This window comes from Arvicola amphibius, chromosome 2 (assembly GCF_903992535.2).
Source record: "Arvicola amphibius chromosome 2, mArvAmp1.2, whole genome shotgun sequence".
Lineage (NCBI taxonomy): Eukaryota > Metazoa > Chordata > Mammalia > Rodentia > Cricetidae > Arvicola > Arvicola amphibius.
This window is the reverse complement of record NC_052048.2, coordinates 14,050,832-14,072,057: the sequence shown is the minus strand read 5'-3', so window position 1 is coordinate 14,072,057 and position 21,226 is coordinate 14,050,832. Positions and strand designations below refer to the sequence as shown.

At 45.2% G+C, this 21,226-nt stretch overlaps 1 protein-coding gene across 1 annotated transcript in view; it reads right to left on the bottom strand.

The window, feature by feature from the left end:
- Plbd1 (phospholipase B domain containing 1) overlaps positions 1-21,226 on the bottom strand; it is a 54,416-nt gene that overhangs the window by 1,063 nt on the left and 32,127 nt on the right. Inside the window, exons 7-10 of the mRNA XM_038320604.2 lie at positions 7,437-7,637; positions 7,164-7,304; positions 2,210-2,395; positions 852-958 (exon numbers count right to left, since the gene is read on the bottom strand). Of these exons, the coding sequence (XP_038176532.1) occupies positions 852-958; positions 2,210-2,395; positions 7,164-7,304; positions 7,437-7,637 (635 nt within the window). The remainder of the gene's footprint in view (positions 1-851; positions 959-2,209; positions 2,396-7,163; positions 7,305-7,436; positions 7,638-21,226) is intronic.

Here is a 21,226-nt window from a genome sequence, read left to right as displayed (position 1 = left end):
CTGAAAAGCATCTCCCCCATGAAGGATGGCTAATAGTGAAGGCAAGTGTGAGTGGTGTGGGAGCTTCTATAGTTCGCTTTAGTAGTCAAAGAGATGAAAGCTGCATCTTGAAGCTAAAAGGCCAGCTTATGTATGGGAAGGTCTGGAGCAGCCTGCTCTCAAGAAAAAGGCCAAGCTTGTAGCCTTCACTGGATCTCTGGTGGTTTAGGTCCTTCCATGGTGGCAGTCTATCAACATGCTGTTAGCTGGCTTTTGTTATTGGCCACATGAGCAAGCTTCATTTTGCTGCAAAAACCTGAAGTGTTTTGGCCAACTGGGCTGAAACATATTCCTTAATTCATGTGTAATATAGAACCACAGTACTCTCAAGTAAGATGGTTCTTTGGATTTAGGGCCATCATAAAATGTTACTATGCTATAATTGTACACATTTTTAAATGAATTTTAAAAGATTTATGTGTATGAATATTTTATCTTCTTGTGTGTATGTGCACTACATGCACGCAGTGCCAGTGGAAGCCAGAAGAGGGCGTTGGATACCCCAGAACTGGAGTCCAGATGGTTCTTAGCCAGCATGTCAGTTCAGAGACTCAAACTTTGGACCCCTGAAAGAGCATCTCTCCATCCCTATGAATACATTTATAAATAACTAAGAACTCTTCTAGATGTGGTGAGGGTGTTCAAGATTGATCCTTCACTATATAAGGTAAATTCTGTTATCTATTGGAACAGTCTGCTTCCTGAATTTCATAGATGTTCAGAGACACTGGGCTTTATGCCACAAAAAACATCTCTGTCTCTAGCCTAACTCCTCATTAGAAGTAAATTGGAAAGCAAGGTATGTGAGTTACCTTGGTGTCATAGCAACCTCCAGGGCTGGGACTGGCTTCATTCAGGTCCTCACGACAGCAGATGGTATTGCAGGGATCGTCCTTACTGTAGGGTTCCTCCTTGTAATCTAGGAGACAACAATGGGGAAAGAACAGGTGTCAGTTATTCTGAGATCTACTTATCCAAAGTAAGAGTTTGGATCTATTCATGCCTTAATCATTAAAGATTGTATTTGACAGGGCACCCCAGCTGTGATGATTTAAGAGAAAATGGTCCCCAAAAGAAGCGACATTATTAGGAGATGTTGTGGAGTAGGAAGAAGTGTATCTCTGTTGGGGTGGGCTTTGAGGTCTCTCTTGTTCAAGCTTCCCTAGTGTGACATGGAGACCACTTCCTGTTGTCTGCAAGATGGAGACTCTCAGCTACTTATCCAGTACTGTGTCTGCTTGCACAGCGCTACACCATGATGATAATGAATTGAACCTCTGAACTGTAAGCCATCCTATTACATGTTTTCCTTTATAAGAGCTGCCATGATCAGGGTGTCTTTTCACGGCATTAGAAACCCAACCTGCTTCCCAATACAGGCATTGCTCTAGGCTTGCTCCAGGGAATGACAAGCTGCAAATCCTTTGCTCCAGGCCCAGCTGCCTCAAACACCATACCCCAGGGAGAGCAGAAAGAAGAGATAAGATAGATACAGGTGCATCACCATTTTCTAGCAGATGATAAACAAATTAGCCTTGTAGAGTCTTCATCAAAATAAAGCATTTATAAGTATTTTAGCTGCTTTTGTTCTTGGGAATTCTGCTGGCAGGAGGTTGAGAGGTGTTAAGGAAAAGGGCCCTCCCTATATGGATCATTTCCTTTATGTTTTACATGCAACTTTTTTGGTGTGTGTGGGGGGGCAGTTAGGTAAGAAAAAGTCTGTAGAGCCAGGTGTGGTTATATACACCCACAATCCCAACATTTGCAAGAAGACAGGATCAAGAATTGAATTTGTGTGGGCTTAAATGGGTGTATGCACATAAGCATGTCATGGCGTGCTTGTGGTGGTCAGAAGACAAACTATGGGAATCCTCTTCTTCCACTGTGAAGGACTAGGGGATTGAGCTCAGGCTAATAGGCTTGGCAGCAAATGCCTTTCTCTGCTGGGCCACACTGCCAGCCTTTCAAAATGTTTTCTGAGATTTTATAAAGGAGGCAAATGTTCTATTTGTTCAGCAATATGTGTATAGCATAAATAGTATCCTGAATACTGAATGGATAACTTCTTATAATTCCTTCTAGAACAAGATGATAAACTTGCATTGGTTGTTATTCCGTGGGGGAAGGAAAGGAGTTTTGAAGAATGGCTCTTGAGAAATGTACTACTTACTATTGTATCGCATGATGTATTTCATGGAAGCCACATCAATCACTTTCCCTTGGTCGCGCCTGAAGATTTTGGCTCTTGGAGCTAAGTCATAAGAGTAGTCCAAACCAAGCTTCTGAACCAACAGCGGGTAGCCACTCCAGTTGTAGATCTTTTCATGGAAAGGGATGTTGTAGGAAGGCCAGTATCCTGATATGGAACGGAAGAGAAAGATGGGGTTGAACAGAGAGAGGGAGACAGGAAGAGAAGGGGAACAAAACGCGGAGGTTATTGAATAATAGTATATTTGAGACTCGCCACATGTGTAATTACAATGAAGCGGCATAGGAATTGAAGCTGAGAACAGGAACCTGCTGACCAGTGGTCCCTCTATACTCCCTTAGGTGGAGTGCTTCTAGATTACTGTGGGGGAAGAAGAGTGGGAGAGGTTTTTGATTCTCACGCCGAATTATCAGCGCAATCTAGAACGCAGATAATAACAGTATTCTCTATGGAGCAGAAAAAGCGAAGGATGATGTAGTATTCTGGGGAGCAGCCTGACGTCCATGTGGTGAGCCCGGTGCCCACTGAGGATAGCAGACACTAATCACACTGACGGAAACACAGCACTGACATCAGAAAACACAAGTTCTAGCTAAGTTCCTGGATGAAAGCTGAGGTCTCAGGCACCTCACCCCACTTCTTCCTTTTGTGAGAACAGAAGCGAAGGGAGTGCCTATGATGAGTGGGTATGGGGTGGGGTGTTGTCTTTCCCATTCCAGCAGGCTGCTAACTTCCAGGAGGGTAGCCGTTGTCATCCAAAATTTGCGCGTCCAGTCACCAAGCGGTAGACACGTGGCACAATTCCAGGAACATCGCAGCTTACACTGGCCTAGGTTATTACCTACGGGACCATCACTTAAAATGAGGGCGTCCCTAGCCACTATGGAAACCAATGTGGAGGTTTCTCCAAACCAGCTGCGATACGCTCCAGCTGTAGAGCTCCTGGGTACGCACACAGGACATCTTAACACACCACAGTGACATGTAAATCCATGTTTACAGTGTACAAACTGTTTATAAAACTGTTTATAGTCAGTAGACAGTAGAAGCAACCCACCGTCCAGCATGAAGGAGTCAATGCAGACAGTGCGACATTCTGCCACAAAGAATAAAAGCACAGAGGGTGGGTCTGGAGATGGTCCCAGGCAGGGGAGTGAGCCAGACTCTTCCTCCTGTGTGCTTTATAGTTAGGTTCAAAAGTAGAACGGAGACGACGTGGACAAACGAAGGGGCCTAGCAGGAAAGGGATGGAAGGAGGGAGCAAGGTGGGGGGGGGGAGTATGGTGGGTGGATGAGCTCAAAGTGCACGGTGGACTTGGATGAAACGTCTTTATGAAGTCCTTCACCACGTACAGTGAGTCTACTTCAATTCTAAAAATCAGGGGTTGCTCTACTTCAGGGAGTCATTTCCGACCTCCATGTTCTTTTGGCCCTTGTGTGTGTCGTTGTCCTTTTTTGACTCTTGTGTGGGAATCTCCTAATCCAGGGAGAAGCTACAGAGACAAAGCACATGTTTAACCTTGCAGGGGCACAGAGCCAGCACCAGGAAGAGCGGAGGTAAGGACAGCACTGAAATTAACAGGTAAAAACAGACTTGTTGCTAGGCCGGACTAAGTCACAGAGACTCAGAAGTGAATGCTGCCTGGACTCACAGGCTGGCTCCAGCATTACTAGGTATGTGACCAAGGACAAATCCTTCACCTCTTTGTGCTAATGTCTTCATCTTTATAATGTTAACGGCACTTTTCCGGCATCTGTGGTGTTTTGAACGAGCAATGTTCCCCATAGGCTTGAGCACTTGACTTCCTATTGGTGGTGCCATCTGGGGAAGTCATGGGACCTTTGAGAGATGCAACCTTGCTGGAGGAAGTGCATCAGTGAGGGTGGCCTTTGAGGATTTATGTTCTGGCCCCACTTCCCCTCTGCTTTTTCTGCTTCCTGCCCGTGGCTGCCTGTGCCTCCCCAGCCATGGTGGTCTCTCCCTCTAGAACCAGCAGCCAAAACAACCGCCTGTGTAAGCAACTTTTGATCATGGTGCCTATCACAACAAAGGTAACTAATCCAGGATCACACAGCGGATCCTTCCTTTGTAAGGATCATTGTAGACGCTAAATGTGTTCAAGCTGCTGTAGTACTTACAGTAGTGCCAGTCTTGGCGATAAATTAATTGTTGGTAATAATATAGGAACAGCTCTCTCAAAATCCAGTCTCTGTTACCCTTCACAGTCTCATAAGGCCTCATCCCTGACAAAAGCATTTACTACGGAAGTGTGTGTATTCCCAGATCAACCTGGTGATGTTTAAGCACTACTATCCCCTCTTGGAAGCATGATTTCAAGCTCAGTTGCCATCTGGCTCTTAGAGGCAGCTCTCTCTCTCTCCCTCTCTCTATCTCTCTCTCTCTCCTTTTCTTCCATAACTCTCTAAATAAACTAACTTTCGAAGAAGAAGAAGAAGAAGAAGAAGAAGAAGAAGAAGAAGAAGAAGAAGGAGGAGGAGGAGGAGGAGGAGGAGGAGGAGGAGGAGGAGGAGGAGGAGGAGGAGAAGACGAAGACGAAGACGAAGACGAAGACGAAGAAGAAGAAGAAGCAGCACTGCCTCCATCCTAGAGCTGCTTTCTAAGGCTGAGTTTTTTGTTTTTGTTTTGTTTTGTTTTTAATTTGAAGAATGGCTACACAGTATCTTTATTTGAGAACATCTCCTATTTCTTCCTGAGCCTTTATCCTCACAGCAGAATGTTTAGTATAATGCTTCTCTGGAACTTCCCTGTGAAGACCAAACAGCAGAACAGAGAAAAGGCCCAGAAGGGTGTCCAGAGCAGTGGTCTGGTGTCCACAGCAGAGCTGTGTGGGTCACGCCCCTTTGCATGTTGCATGCCAGGTATTTACATTACAATTCATAAGAGTAGCACAATTTCAATTATGAAGTAGCAACAAAATAACTTTATGGTTGGGGGTCACCACCACACGAAGAACTGTCTTAAAGGGTCTCTGCCTTAGAAAGGTTTGAGAGTCGGGCGGTGGTGGCGCACGCCTTTAATCCCAGCACTCGGGAGGCAGAGGCAGGTGGATCTCTGTGAGTTCGAGGCCAGCCTGGTCTACAGAGCAAGTTCCAGGACAGGCTCTAAAAAAGCTGCAGAGAAACCCTGTCTCGAAAAACCAAAAAAAAAAAAAAAAAAAAGAAAGGTTTGAGAACCAGTGGTCTAAGGGGCCCTAGGGACATTTTCTTTTGTAGTGTAGCCACTGCTAAGTTACCCAAGCTATTGTCAATCTCCCTAGTTAAACTTGACAGGGCTCCCCCATGCCCAGAAAAAATAAGCCATGGAAGCAGAAGGGATGGATTGGTAAGAGGAAAGGTATTGGTGATGGTGGGGGTGGGGAGGTGTGGGGAAGAGGTGAGGGAGAGGATGCTATAAAAACACGCATCTGTGTAAGATGGCTTAATGAGTCTATTCTTATACACAATCAGTGTATACTCTGTGTAAGATAGCATAATAAATCTATTGTTGTACACAATCAGTGTATACTCTGTGTAAGATAGCATAATGAGTCTATTCTTGTACACAGTATATACCAATGAACAAACTTTTAAAAAAAGTCATTGTAGGAAAGTGGCAAGTGTTGTTAAAGTTTCGACCTGGTGACCTGCACCACAGGTAAATCTGGCCTCTTTTAAGTCACTGTCATGTGATTTGTCACAGAGACAAAAACAAATGACCGTCATGATAAGCAGTGTCTTTGTGAGGGGATAAAGACAGAAGGCCCTCCAGCCCATTTTTGCAGATTTGTTTTTTTTTTTTCCTACTAAATGAGTTTAGTTTAGATCACATTTTCCTACCAGGTAACTTAGCACCAGAGCAATAACTTTGGCTTCTGAGCTCTGAGATCTTAAAATGATGAGCAAGCAATTGGTGGGTCTACATCACGGTTGCCCTGACTCACATGAAGAGAGCAGGGTTGGCAAGGATGGGTCATTTGCCTGAGATTTTAGGGAAGCCAAGATTCAATCCCTCAGCTTCATCTTTCTGGGCAGTACCACTGATGACCAATGCTACGGTTTCTACGGTTTCTGACCCCTCCCACCACTGTCCTAGTTAGGAAGGTTCTGTGAGGCCCAGTTCTTCAGACCTTATTCCGGTTCTCCCATTCTGGACTCTCGGCCTTTGCTATTGGTCACTCCGGAGCTTGTAGAGAAGCAATTTGGCATTATTGCTTTTCCCACCTGAGTCAGAGCAACATCCAAAAAATGTGCTGAGCGGAACTAAAAACTCAGCCTCCAGAATTAAGGAAAGAGATCATTGTTGGGGCTCTTAGAGGTCAGAGGGTCATGTGCCTGACAGGCGTCCCAATCTCCCATGAGAGAGTGAGGTCGCTCTCATGTGTTGTGCTGAACACAGTAATTCTGTACCAGGAAAACTGACAGAACCATTACGCACTCGCACACACACACACATCCCTGTCACACACACTCACCTCACACACATCCCTGTCACACACACACTCACCTCTCACACACATCCCTGTCACACACAGTCGTGGTTAGTTTTTGCTTTCAGCGTCACACAACCTGGAATCAGGTTGGCCGGTGTGTGTGTGTGTGTCTGCATTCATAAGTCATTTGTCTTAGCGGATGTGGGAAGAGAGCCTGGCGGTGAGTGACTTGGGACCCTGGACTATAGAAGAGCGGAGAAAGCTGATTAGGGGTGCGTTTCACTCTGCTCTTGACTCCAGAGGTGAAGGTTCGCTGCTTCAAGGTCCTGCCTCGCCTCTTCCACCATGATGGAATGTAGCACGGAACTGCGAGTAAAATAAACCTTTCCGCGCCTAAGTTGCTCTTCTCCGAGTAGCACAAGAGCAGAAATGAAGTCAGGACACACAGATAGGCGCACAATCCCGGCAGGCTGGGAAGACGGTACCTTTTCTTAGGATGTTGGTTTGTTCCGAATATTCTACGTATGTAGGAATTTGCTCCACGATATACAGAGTGCCTTTGTCAAGGCTTTTCTTGATGGCCACCTTCTTCAAGTCCAGGACCATGTACTGATTGTTATAGGTACCTGCAACGTTGGGAGACACAAGGGCAGCATGGGTATGCCTCGCCTGGGCAACTGGTTGATAATTTCAACTGATTAAAGCTTCACTAATGCAGGCGCACGCCTGAGGGATAACACACGGAGAGACCTACTTACCAGAGTTGTACCTTGAAAAGATCTCTGCCCAGTCCTTACCGCCGACTGCCATCATGTTGGCCACGCGGACTCTTTGCCAGGCCAGGAGAGACTCGGGGACCACGAACTTCAGCAGGGTTTTGTTATATACACTGTTGGTGGTCTGTAACAGTACCAGGCCGCTGCTAAGAATGTAGAAGTCATCCAGAGACTCCAAGAACCCTAGAGGAATGGCAGATGCACAGGCCGTTACATGTGCGCATGGTCCACACAGTCACCATCAGCACGGTGCTTGACATACGCTGTGGGGCTGGCGGGGCTGGCGAAGCAGTGGCTTTGGTTTTCTTTCCCCTGAGCAGCCCCTCCCAGCTTTGGCACAGCTCCTGTAAACCTCACTATAGACCAGGACCACTTGTTTGTTTCCCAGGTGCCCACACCCGAAATAATCACACAGAAACTGTATTCATCACAACACGGCTTGGCCAATAGCTTAGGCTTCTTATTACCTAACTCTTACTTCTTAAACTCACCCATTTCTATTAATCTATGTATTGCCACAAGACTCGTGGTTTACTGGTAAGGTTCTGGCTGGCTGCTGGTGTCTTTCTCCTTTGGCAGATACATGGCGTCTCTCTGACTCCGCCTACTCTCTCTCTCTATATATATCTCTTTCATCCTGGCTATATTCTGCCCTGCTGTAGGCTGAAGTAGCTTATTTACTAACCAATGGTAATAAAACATGTTTATAGCATATGGAGGGGAATCCCACATCACCCCATACCCTCTTAGATTCACTTTCAGAAAAGTGTGGCAATCTGAGATGTGAGTGTGTGTGAGTATGTGTGTGTGTGTGTGTGTGTATGTGTGTGTGTGGTGTTAGGGGATAGGTGGCATGTGTTTACATAGGTGGTATGTAAACAGCAGACAAACTGGATCTCTATTTGGCAGGACTTTGAAGAACTTGTAATCAGGGAGGACATCAGAAGGGAACATTGCTAGGCAGTTAAGAAGATATGTATCTTTTTCTTCTTTTCTTTGTTTTTCGTTTTTTCAAGACAGAGTTTCTCTGTAGCTTTGAAGCCTGTCCTGGAACTAGCTCTTGTAGATCAGGCTGTCCTTGAACTCATAGAGATCTCCCTGCCTCTGCCTCCTGAGTGCTGGGATTAAAGGCATGTGTCACCACTGCCTGGCTACACATCTTTTTCTAATCTGTACTTTACAAATCTTACTTGAGACTTTTAAACATGGATGAATCTACGTGCATAAATCTGAGCATGGTTTTGAAAGTGGCCTTCGACACCCCAGCTCACTGAGTGAGATTGTGTTGATATTGTAGTGAGGAGCAGCAGGCTGCGTTCCCGCCGCCCGGCTTAAATAACAACACACAAACTGTATTTATTTAAACACTGTCTGGCCCATTAGTTTCAGCCTCTTACTCACATCTTGATTAACCCATATCTAATAATCTGTGTAGCACCACGAAGTGGTGCCTTACCGGGAAGATTTTAGCATATGTCCATCTTGGGCCGAAGCTTCATTGCTTCTGGCTCAGAGAGGAGAGGCTCGGCAACTGCCCCACTTAGGAGAGGCATGGCATCTGACTGAGCCATCTATCTCACTTCCTTCTTCCTGTTTTGTCTACTCCACCCACCTAAGGGTGGGCCTATTAAATGGGCCAAAGCAGTTTATTTATTTATTTATTTATTTATTTATTTATTTATTTATTGTTTTTTGAGACAGGGTTTCCCTGTAGTTTCTAGAGCCTGTCCTGGAACTAACTCTTGTAGACCAGGCTGGCCTCGAACTCAGAGATCCGCCTGCCTCTGCCTTTCGAGTGCTGGGATTAAAGGCGTGCGCCACCACTGCCCGGCTGGCAGTTTCTTTATTAACGAATAAAATCAACACAAACAGAAGACTCTCCCACATCATGATATCTGTGCTGGGGTGAGTGTGGGCGAGCAACTCAGAGGCAGCTGGAGAGGGGGAAAGGGCAGGATACCATCCCCACCTGCAGAGGTCGACAGTTGAAAGCCGTAAAGGAATGTCTGAGAGCCCAGAGTTAGGCTAGGCTCCTCTGCCGTGTTTCTCAACGGCGAGGTGAAGAGGTCAGAGGGAGCTCGCTTGCCCCTTCCACCTTGTGAGAACACAGACTAGAAAAGGACCTTCAGCAGACACCTCGGACTTCCCAGTGTCTAGGGTGTCTTTTTGGAAATCACCCCAAACTCTTCTTCTGTGACGGAACAGATAGATGTGGGCTCAGGCGTCTACCATTTTATAACATCCCCTTTCTTTTTGACCTATCTGAATATATCTACATTTTTGTTATCTAAACTGTTACTCACATTATATTTTTGTTTTATTTTTTATTTGTATTGTTTATTACTGTTGTATGTGTATGTAAGGTGTGTGGACACTTGTGGTGTGGGGGGGTCCAATGAACAACTTTGTGCAACTGGTTCCTGACCTGACCTGGTTTTGTTTGTTTGGTTTGGTGTGGTCAACTTGACCCAAACTTGGACACGTCTGGGAAGAAGGAATCTTGTTTGAGAAAATGCCTCCATTAGATGGGCTATCTGAAAGCCCATGGGACATTTTCTTGACTAATGATTGGTATAAGAGGGTCCAGATAACCACGGTGGTGCCATCTCTGGGCTGGTGGCTCTGCTGTGGGTAAGAGAGCAAACTAAACAATGTAGATGCAGCATTTCTCAATGGCCTCTGCTTCAGTTCCTGCCTCCAGGTTGCAGCCTCGAGTCCTGCCCTGACTTCCTGCAGTGATGTCCTGTGTGCAGTGAGCTGACATAAACCCTTTCCTCCCCAAGATGCTTGTGGTCCTGGTGTTTATCCTAACAGTAGAAACCCTAAGCAACAGTTCTCTTTCTGCCTTTACATGGGTTCCGAGGATTGGACTTTGGCCGTTAGGATTTCAAAGCAAGCACTTTTACCCACAGAGTCGTCTTGCAGGCTCTTAGTATTATAGTTTTGAATATTTTTAATTTAGCCAGGCAGTAGTGGTGCATGCCTTTAATCCCAGTGCTTGGAAGGCAGAGGCAGGCAGATCTCTGAGTTCAAGGCCAGCCTGGTCTATACAGTGAGTTCCAGGGCAGCCAGGTTACACAAGAGAACCCTTTCTTGAAAAGCACACACACACACACACACACACACACACACACAGAGAGAGAGAGAGAGAGAGAGAGAGAGAGATTTAATGTGTACAAATAGTTCGTTTGATTGTGTGTATGTATACTATATATCACATATGTGCAGTGCCCGAGGAGGCCAGAAGAGGGCATCAGAACCCTTGGAACCTGGAGTTACAGATGGCTGTGGGCCACCATGTGGGTGTTGAAAACCAAATCCAGGCCTTCTACAAGAGCAACAAGCGCTCTTAACCACTGAACCATCTCTGGGGGCTTTTCTTGTTTTGGTTTCTTAAAAGCCAAAACTGTATATATCTATGGGATACATCTGATAGTTAAATAAATATACACATTGTGAATGGCTAACTCAAACTCTTTTTTTTCAAGACAGGGTTTCTCTATGTAACAGCCCTAGCTGTCCTTTTACTAGCTCTTGTAGACCAGCCTCAAACTCACAGAGATCCACCTGCCTCTGCCTCCCAAGTGCTGGGATTAAAGGCATGTGCCACCACTGCCTAGATGGCTAACTCAAACTCTTTAACATATACATTACTTAATATTTTTCTTCACGCTAATTTCCTTTTCACACACAAGATATATTAGCCTTTTCATATACACTAATATCCAAAGAAACCAGGGCTTAATTTTCATTTCCTTTCCCCTAAAACATTAAAATAAATGCCCTTCTTCTTATACAGAAAAAGACTATATATGGAACACCTTAAACCACACCCCTGGAATGACGTGTGTCACTATGCAATGGTGGCACCTGGGGTGGACCTGGTAGGCTAGGGGTCCAGAAAGGGGGTTACATCAAGCCAGAGTCTTGGAAGCATGGCCAGGTGCTTCCGAGGTAGAGAAGAATGGCCCAGGTGTTCAAGGTCATCCTCAGCTACACAGCAAGGTCCAGGCCAACTTGGGCCACAGGAACCGAGAGCAAAGTGGTCTGGGAGCAGAGAAGCCTCTCAGTTACATACACAGCTCACAGCAAACCTGCCCATCGCCATTTCAACTCTGCTAGCCCGAGAGTGCGTGACGTCGTCCGGCTCTCACAGTCTAAGTTTAATTGCCAGGGTTTCAGAGTAAGTCTCTTAAGTGGTAAGAGGATGTCCAACTGATTTAACAAGTTTCTTCACAGGGTGGGTCAGTTCACACAAGGAGCAAGACCGAGTGAGTTATCTGCTCCAGTCTGTCTATACAGGCTTAATGGCACCCTCAAACACAATTTCTGGGGAGACACAGGCTGGATGTAGGATAGAGGGTGGGTTGTTTGCAGGGACGACTCATTCATTTCTTATTCCCTTTGCAGCACTCAAACTGTGCAACCATGTGTGGCCGCTGCGAGCAAGCCTGTGGGAGGAAGATCCCTGGCGGCTGAAGTAGTGCTCTGACACATTGCTAATTCCTCCTCCTTGTAGCAGCCTCTCCTGACGCGAGAGGGCAGCCTGAGGGAGTGATTTAGGGATGCCCTCCATTGCAGAGTACTGGTCTTCACCGAGGAGAGCAGCCGACAAAAATACAAGCTGCCCAGAGTTCTGGAACAGCAAAGACAAAACGACAAAGCTGTTTGCCAAAACTCTCTGGGGAGGGCGACTCTATATAGTTTAAGGACATCAAGTAAGACTTAGAGAGGGTACAAAGTCCAAAGTCCCAGCACGGGGCCCTAATGGGAAACATTGTGACAATTCTGTTCTCCCTTCCACCCTTCACCAGCAGCCCTGGAAGGCAAACTAATACCATTTAGGGAAACAGGGAAACGCCCAGTGTTTTATAAACCTCATCCTCAGATTCCATCTCATGGCAACTTTCTCACGGAGATTAAGAAATATAAGGGAGCTTTTTCAATAAATAGAGCCTACTTTAGGGGTCAGTGAGGAGATCCAGCAGGCAAAGGCACTTGTCACCAAGCTTTGATAATTGGGGTTCTATCTCTGGTGCCCACATGCGGAGGCAGAGAACCCTACTCCTGAAAGCTGTCTTCTGACCTCCACATGCATGTTACAGTATGTGCGTGCAGGGGCACTGAGAAGGCAAGACCCAAGTAAGAGATAACCCGGGGGCTGGCTCACTGGCTCACTGGCTGCTCTTTGGGAGGGAGCATCAGGGTTTGGTTCCCAGCACCCGGACGGAGTGGCTGTGACTCCAGCTCCCAGAGAACCTGATCCTCTCTTCAGACTCCTGGAGCATCTGCTCCCACACGGTCACACACCCACACACGGACATAGAATTAAAGATTAAACCAAAATTTTAATATAGTGACCACTACCCCTCCATGCCGTGAAAACCCCTCACTCAGACAGCCCCAAAAGGTTTCCCTAGTGAGCTCTGTCAACACTTTTCCAGCATGAGTCCAGTGTTCCAGAGCCCAGAGGTGTCATAGCAGCCCGCTGCTAACCGAGGGCACAGCGAACAGACATGCTCACCCCTTCGTCTGGGTTTCACTTTCTGGGGTCTCTGTAACACGGTGGTCTAAAATGACTAACTGGGCAATCCAAGCTGGATGTGGAAATGCCCGTAATCCTGGGAGGCTAAGGCTGGTGTCAGCCATGTTTGAGGCCAGCAAGGTTCAAGAGAGTTCCTAGACCACAGGATGAGACCCTGTCTCAAAAAAGAAATAATAATATTTCATAACTTTCTTGCGGTAATTTTCTGTTTTGGTAAATGCTAATCTCTTACACTGATAATGTATAAATAGAACATATTGTAGTTATATTTGATACGTTTGAGAGTGTGTGTGTTTGCACATTGTGTGCCGTGGCATGCATGTGGAGGTCAGAGAATGAGCTGTGGGAGCTGGTTCTCTCCTTCTACCACGCGAGTCCCAGGGACTGAATTTAGGTCACACTTGGCAGCTAGCACCTTTACCGGCTAAGCTATCTTGTGGGCCCCACTTTACTTTTTTTGAGAAAGAGTTCCTCAACAGCCTGGAGCTTGCCCAGCAAGCTGGACCGCTGACCAACGAACCCCAGGCATCTACCAGCTCCGGGACTGCCCACCACCAAGCCCAACATTTTAAACATGCGCTTCAAGCACCGAACCTAAGTCTTCAAGCTTGTGGGCCACCCCTCCAGCCTTGTTATTTATTTACTTTGCCTTTTCTTCCTGTCTTACAGCATATAAACTCTACCAAGAAAGGGAATTTTGTCTTATTTTGGCATCGCGCAAAAGTTTAACGTGCAGTAAGTGCTCAATGGCGAATTGTAAAATTAATTGAAAAAGAAGTTGATACTGAATAATGTTTACACATCTCCTGCACGCAGTGCTCCTCACTCTGGAAGGGCGGAATCACCCTTTGGTGTATACACAGACACAGACACACACACTGCAGATAAACGACCTGTGTACACACACACACACACACACACACACACACACACACACACTGCAGATAAACGTCCTGTACACACACAGACACACAGACACACACACACACTGCAGATAAATGACCTGAAGTAAACAGCGATCGGGAATCATCTCAGGCGAACTTTGAACAACCCTTTTCTAGCCACACACACCCGACAAGGGGGATGGGTACAGATGTGTAAGTCAACAATGACTGTTCCCACGCACAGAGACACAGCTACGTTAGAAACAGGAAGGGTGACTCAGGGGAGCTGTTCAGGCGGGTGGAGCTGGCTGGGGGAATTGTTGGGTGGCCACTTCCATCAGGGGAGAATGGAAGATACAATGCTATTCTTGGAGGGATAAAGGGAGGATGCTCCTTGAGCCGGGTGGTGCAGGCTGACTAAGACAGGTGTGACCCACAGGAGACAGCCTGGCCTGGCATGGTGCCAAAGGAGGTAAAACACACACAAAGGGAGTCTAAGAAAACTGGGGTTAAGCGCTACACAATCTGCCTTGCTATCCTTTGCAACGACTGCCCTGCTTTGGCTCTTCCTCCTTCCGTGCTCTGGCTTCCAGCTTTTCCAAATAGAGGGCAGGGTCTTCGGCCTGTGCATGCTTGTGAACCATGTGTGTAGATTTTACTTTTACAACCAAGTCTCCAAGATCAAAGAGGCAACATGAAAGCAGTGAAAGCAACCGCGCGAGTGTTAAAACGTTCAAAGCATACTTTCATTAAACATGATACCCTCGTAACCTAGGAAAGCCACCCCATCATGGACCTCGAAGACTAACTAAACTCTCCTGGGGCTTGTGCTTTGGGACCACGCAGGCAGCTGGCGTCAAAGGATGGGCTTTGGTCTCAGCATGTTAGCGCCACCCAGAAGCTATTCTACATACCCCTGCCTGGGAATAAGAAAAAAAAAAACACCTTTTGGGCCAGCCAGAGGCTCAGAGGATAAAAGTTCTTACTCCACAAGCCTAGTGGCCCAAGTCTCATGCCTGCAACCTATGTAAAGGCGGACAGAGAGGACGGATTCCCTCCCACCATGTGTCCTCTGACCTCACAATCACTGCAGTACTTAAAGGAGAGAGATGAAGTCGCTCGGGTGCCACTGTGTGTGGACTTTCAGCAAACTCGGGTGCCACTGTGTGTGGACTTTCAGCAAACTCCCCCTGGACATTCTGAGGGGTGATTCCATTGGAGAGGTTTGTATACGTGTGTGGGGACAGGAGCTCAGGCACAATGCAAAGCAAGAGCCCTGCATGCCAGGTGACACATACTCAGAATGTTCCAGAAAGCCTCCATTACAGATAATTAAGCTAGAAGCCTCAGTCTCATGGGGGATCATCATTACTGGATTCAATTAAGGACACTTTGAATGGGTTCCAGCTTTCCTCCCTAAGCAAACACTCCTCAAACCCCAAGGCTTTCATGGCTTCCTGGTAGCCATTCCCGTTTAATGTAAGTTGAGCCATTTCAGGAAGATTACAGGTAGATAAACTGTCTTAACCCATCCTCAGCCATGCTGATGTGTGACTACGATCTATCTGTGTGACCCTTTGAACTTCTCTCATTCTGTTGCCATCTTTGAAGAACCAAATAAGATACCCTTGGTCAGGCTTTTGGGTTTTGGTAGAAATTAAATGACCTAATCGGTATGAGGCAAATGTTTGTCAACATGTCAGTCACAGAGCCAGGCACACAATATGGAATTAAAGAAAAAAAGACTTTGTTTTCCTTTTTACTGAATAACAGATGACCACAAACAAGCTTTGTAGTCATTGATTCGAACCTTGAGTGTGGTCTAATTCTCACAATGTTTGACAGGTCTCATCCAGGCCATCTTTCCTCTCTGTTTCCTCTCTCTCTCTCTCTCTCTCTCTCTCTCTCTCTCTCTCTCTCTCTAGACAAAGTCTTACTATGTAGCTCTAGCTGTCTGGTGTGGGAGATCCTTTTGTCTGTGTGTTGTTTTTATTGGTTAATTAATAAAGAACTCCTTTGAGCCTATGGCAGGGAACAACAGAACTAGGTGGGAAAAGCTACACTGTATGCTGGGAGAAAGAAGGGCAGAGTCAGAGAGAAGCCATGTAGACCAGCCGGAGACAGATGCTAGAACTTTAGCGGGTAAGCCACAGCTACATGGCCATACACAGATTAATAGAAATGGGTTAAGTTAATATGTAAGAGTTAGCCAAGAAGAAAGTAGAGCTAATGGACCAAGCAGTGATTTAATTAATACAGTTTCTATGTGGTTATTTTAGGTCTGAGCTAGCCGGGCAGCTGGGAACCAACAAGTGGCCTCCTCCAACAGCTGTCCTGGAAATTACTCTATAGACCAGACTGGCTTTGAACTCACAAAGATTGGCCTGCCTCTGCCTCCTGGGTGCTGGAGTTAGGGACATGTACTTCCGTGCTATTTCTCATCAGAATTGCTATGGAGGTTCTAGAAAATGGTTAAATGTGGGAAGAAATGACCTCTTTCAGAGCACTGGTTAAGAAGGAGAAGCTTCACTGTCTCTTTTACACTGAACTGTGATCCTTAAAATTAAAAGGTTTGAAGTTCTGACCCCTGTATATGGAGACAGGGTCATGAAGGAGGTAATTTAGGTGATCTGAGATCCCATGAGTGATACTTAACCTAGTTTCAGTACTGTCTTTAGAACAGTAAGAGCCAGGCGTGGGAGCATGCCTGTAATCCCAGCACTTAGGAGGTAGAACAGTCGGAACTGCAGTCTCCAAATGAGAGGAAAGATGGCTGGAAAAGTACTTGAAATTGTAATTGATGAAAATCTTGAAAGATTATGAAAAATATTATTTTACAAATTCTTTAAATTCAACATGCCAGATGAGAATAAACACAAAAAACAAAAGCCACCAGCCACATAGACAAATAGAAAATAATATAAAATATAAAGTATTGGCAATTTACTTCAATCTTACTTAATATATAATCCTAATTTCACTAAATGTTTGAATAAAAATATACATGTGTATGTGCATGTATATATGAAAACAATAACATAGAATTATCACTATCCCAGATCCCTATCACTTATTTATTTGAGAGAGGACCTCTTGCATCCAGGGCTAACCACCAACTCACTATGCAGCTAAGGATGATCTTGAACTTCTGATCCTTCTTCCTCTACTTCCCAAGTGCTGGAATTTTCAGTAAAAGCCACCAGACCCAGTCTGTGTGGTACAGGGGATTGAACCTAAGACTTCCAAGCACTTTGTCAACTGAACTATATCCCCAGACCAACCCATGTTTTGATGGATATAATCAAACATTAACCTGAAGTAAACTGTGTATTGAAGATGTCTATTACAGTCCCCGAGCAAGCATTGACAATGCAGTCCAGGGCAGAGAAAGATAGACAGAAACAAACTTAGGTATATTCACACGGAATTTTTTAGATTTACTTATTTGTGTGCATGCGTGTTTGTCTGAATGTATCTGTGCACTGAGTCCATGAATGGCTGTGGAGGCCGGAAGAGGATGTTAGATCTCCTGAGGCTAGAGTTACAGCCAGTTGTGAGCTGCACATGGGTGCCAGGAACCAAACCCAGGCCCTCCACAAGGATAGCCAGGGCTCTTAACCACTGAGCCATATCTCCAAGCCCAAATACAGAGGTTTTTAGATCGCTGTGCTCAGATGCTCACAATAGCCAAGGAATGAGAAACAGAGAAACAAGACAGATGAAGTAAAGAAACATGTATCAAAATGGCAGGCTTAAATCCAAATATATATATATGTTAACTGTTGCTAGTGGAAGCTTAACCGTGTTGTGAAAGGATCTTGTTAACAGCTTATAGTTTCATTTGCTCTTGAGAGGTCAATAAGCTTGTGAAGTGAACAGAAAGAAAGATAAAAATGATAAAATGAAATAATAAAGAAGATTACACAGAGAACGGAAAGCAAATTAATGGAACGAAAATCTGACTCTTGGAAAATATCAATAAAACAGATGCACAAGATTGATACAAACTAGCATGATAATGAGAAGGACTGGGAACATGACCGGGTACCGCAGACAACAAAATGTTAAGGGACACATAAATAACGTCCTATCCAAAAAACCTTAGAAGGAACAGAAAACATCCCCAACAGACATAAATCAAGAAACCAGACAACTAGAGCTTGTAACAATGAAAGAAACTAAATTCCTAAGAACATTCCAGATAAAATTCATGCCTTAGAGACATCTCTGGTGAACTTTATTCAAATCCTATTAAGAGAGAAAATAATACCAGTTCTTACAGACTCTGTCACAGGACTTAAGGGGAAGGAATAATCCCATGTCGAGGACACACAGATGTGCTTACCCTCTAGAACATACAGGTGTGCTAACCCTCTAGGACACATGGATGTGCTCACCCTCTAGGACACACAGGTGTGCTCACCCTCTAGGACAAACAGGTGTGCTCACCCTCTAGGACATACAGGTGTGCTCACCCTCTAGGACATACAGATGTGCTCACCCTCTAGGACACACAGATGTGCTCACCCTCTAGGACACACAGGTGTGCTCACCCTCTAGGACACACGGATGTGCTTACCCTGGTGCTAACACTATTATCACAGAAGGAAAACACACCAATATCTGTGTTACAGAAATATATTTTGTATATCTGTTGGATATAAAAAAATCCTTAACAAACTATGAATAATTCAAATAAAAAAACCTGAACAATGGATCATGACTACGATTTAGTAATGTTAAACTGGCTTAATGTCTTAAAAATCAATAGACATAAATTAGTCACCATGTTAATAAAAGAGAAAAGTCAAGTGCTCCTCTCAGTAGGTGCTGAGAAAGGATTTGGTAAAGTAAACCCAAATGTTCATTGACAAAATCACTCAGCACTGTAGGAAGAGAAAAACTTTGCTAAAGAACCCACAGCTAGGGCTGGAGACATGGCTCAGAGGTTAAGAGCTATTGCCTGCTCTTCCAAAGGTCCTGAGTTCAATTCCCAGCAACCACATGGTGGCTCACAACCATCTGTAATGGGGTCTGGTTACACAGACAGAGTATTGTATACATAATGAATAAATAAATATTTTTTTAAAAAAAAGAACTACCACACTCAGCGATTACTTGGTTTCTGTTGTGGTGGTGGAAAAAAAAAAAAAAAAAAAGAATCCACAGCTAATAGGAAACCTGTAGCTGACTTCTGAATCTTTGTTTCCTGACAGCAGGAGGCAGGTGAAGGCGTTCATCGCTAAATCTTCATCACATCTACCTGACTAACCATGGGAGGAAGACACCAAAGGTACACAAGGAAGGAAGGAAGGAGTCAAATTTCATTCAGAGATATTCTCTTGTGTAGAGAAAAACTCCCAAGGCATCTACGGAATCTACTAGGAATTATCATTTAAGGAGGTCTTAAGCTGGAGAGATGCAAATTCGTGGAACTCAGAGCCCTTTCGGTGAGTTAAAAACGTTCTTACCACTAATCCCAAAGACCCGAGCTCAAGTCCCAGACCCTGGTGACAGAAAGAGAGCCCTGAGTCTCTCTGGTGGCTCTCCACACATGCATGTAGCCTAAGAACACCTACACATACGCTAAACAGACATAAAAAGACCTCAGGGAGGTAAGCGACAGTGAGATACATCGTCTGAGGCAGGTGTTTCAATCCTAGCACTCTGGAGGTGAAGGCAGGTATAGATCTGTGACTGGAGGGCCAGCCTGGTCTACAGAGCAAGTGCCAGGCCGGTCAGCCTGCCTCAAAAATACAAAACAAAACAAACTAATTGTCTACATAGTATTTGAGCCAGAGTCTCACTATGTACCCCAGGCTGGCCTCAAACTCAGAATCCTCTCTGCAGCCACCTGAAAGCAGGGTGCAGTGGTGGCCTTGACTTGTTTTTGTTTCAAAAAGTTAGGCTTTATTTATTTATTTATTGCCTTTAAGCTGGCCATCGTCCCTCAATTCTGATAAATAGAATGCGGTGGAAGGGGCATGTGTGACCTCTAAGCTGGGTCACAATAGGCAGAATAGCTCTTCTCCAGTGTCAGTTGATCTAGTGACAGTTAGTCACTCCTGAGGAGAGCCTGGAGAGGAGAGGAAGGAGCGCCACCCACCCTTCCAGCCCCCGTGAGTGCCAGTGGGAATCCCCAAGCTTCAGTTAAGCCACCCACATTTCCAGCTCCCCAGGACCCCATTCTTTTCTCCTCTAACTGAGGCCCAGACACACTTCCCTCACTGTATCTGAGCTGCTGCTCCACAAAGCCCATGAGATGCTAAGTGCCTAGCACTGTGGTAAGCTGCTAACTTTTCGGACTCTTTGTTACGTAGCAGTGACTTACTAATACACACACACAAACGTGATGAGCTAAAGGAAAAAGGAGAAAACATTCATTTTGATTATGGTAGCACCAAAACTTATTTAAGAATAAATTTAATTAAAACATATGCCCAAATTTCAATTTGGTTTAGGGTCCCCTCAAGGATCTATTAAGACTGGGTCTTATTGTTGTTACTGGGGGACAGTAGCACTTTTGGGAGATAAGGCCTCCCAAGAGAGCCTTGTCATTGAGGCCTAGGGGCCAATGCTTCTCATGGTCTCCTTGAGAACATGGTCTCCATGTCCTCTCTCTCCCTGGTCTTGGCTTGAGATGCAATGACTTTGACAATGCTCTGGCTTTGACCCATCATGTGATGTCGCTCAGATCTAAGCGTTTGTCAACATTGTGCTGCTACACGCGCCAAACTGCATGCTAAGTAAACTACTCATCAGGCATTTCATTTGTTCCCTCACATGTCTGTCTGTCTGTCTGTCTGTCTGTCTGTCTGTCTGTCTATTTATGTATTTGGTTTTTTAAAACAGGGTTTCTGTGTGTAACGTTGGTTGTCCTAGAGCTTCTTCTGTAGACCAGTCTGACCTCGAACTCAGAACTATCTCCCTTTCCTGTATTCCAACTACTGGGATTAAAGGCATGTACGCCACCTGGTGTTTCTAAACATGTTTTTTTGGTTTATTTATTTTTGAGAGAGAGAGAGAGAGAGAGAGAGAGAGAGAGAGAGAGAGAGAGAGAGTCTGAGTCTATGTCCCCTAGTCCCCTGGCTGGCCTGGAACTCACTGACATCTGCCTATCTTGGCCTCTTGAGTGCTGGAATTGAAGGTGTATGTCACTATGCTTGGTCAGGTATTTGATTATCATGATGGAAAACTGATTCATGCTGTATGTAAAACTACAAGACATTACCCAAATATTTAAATGAACACATATGCTCAAGTCAAGGAGAAGATCAATTGCGATGAATCCGGTATTTACGTCGATCTTTTTTTATTGTTTTGTTTGTGACAAGGGTCTCGTG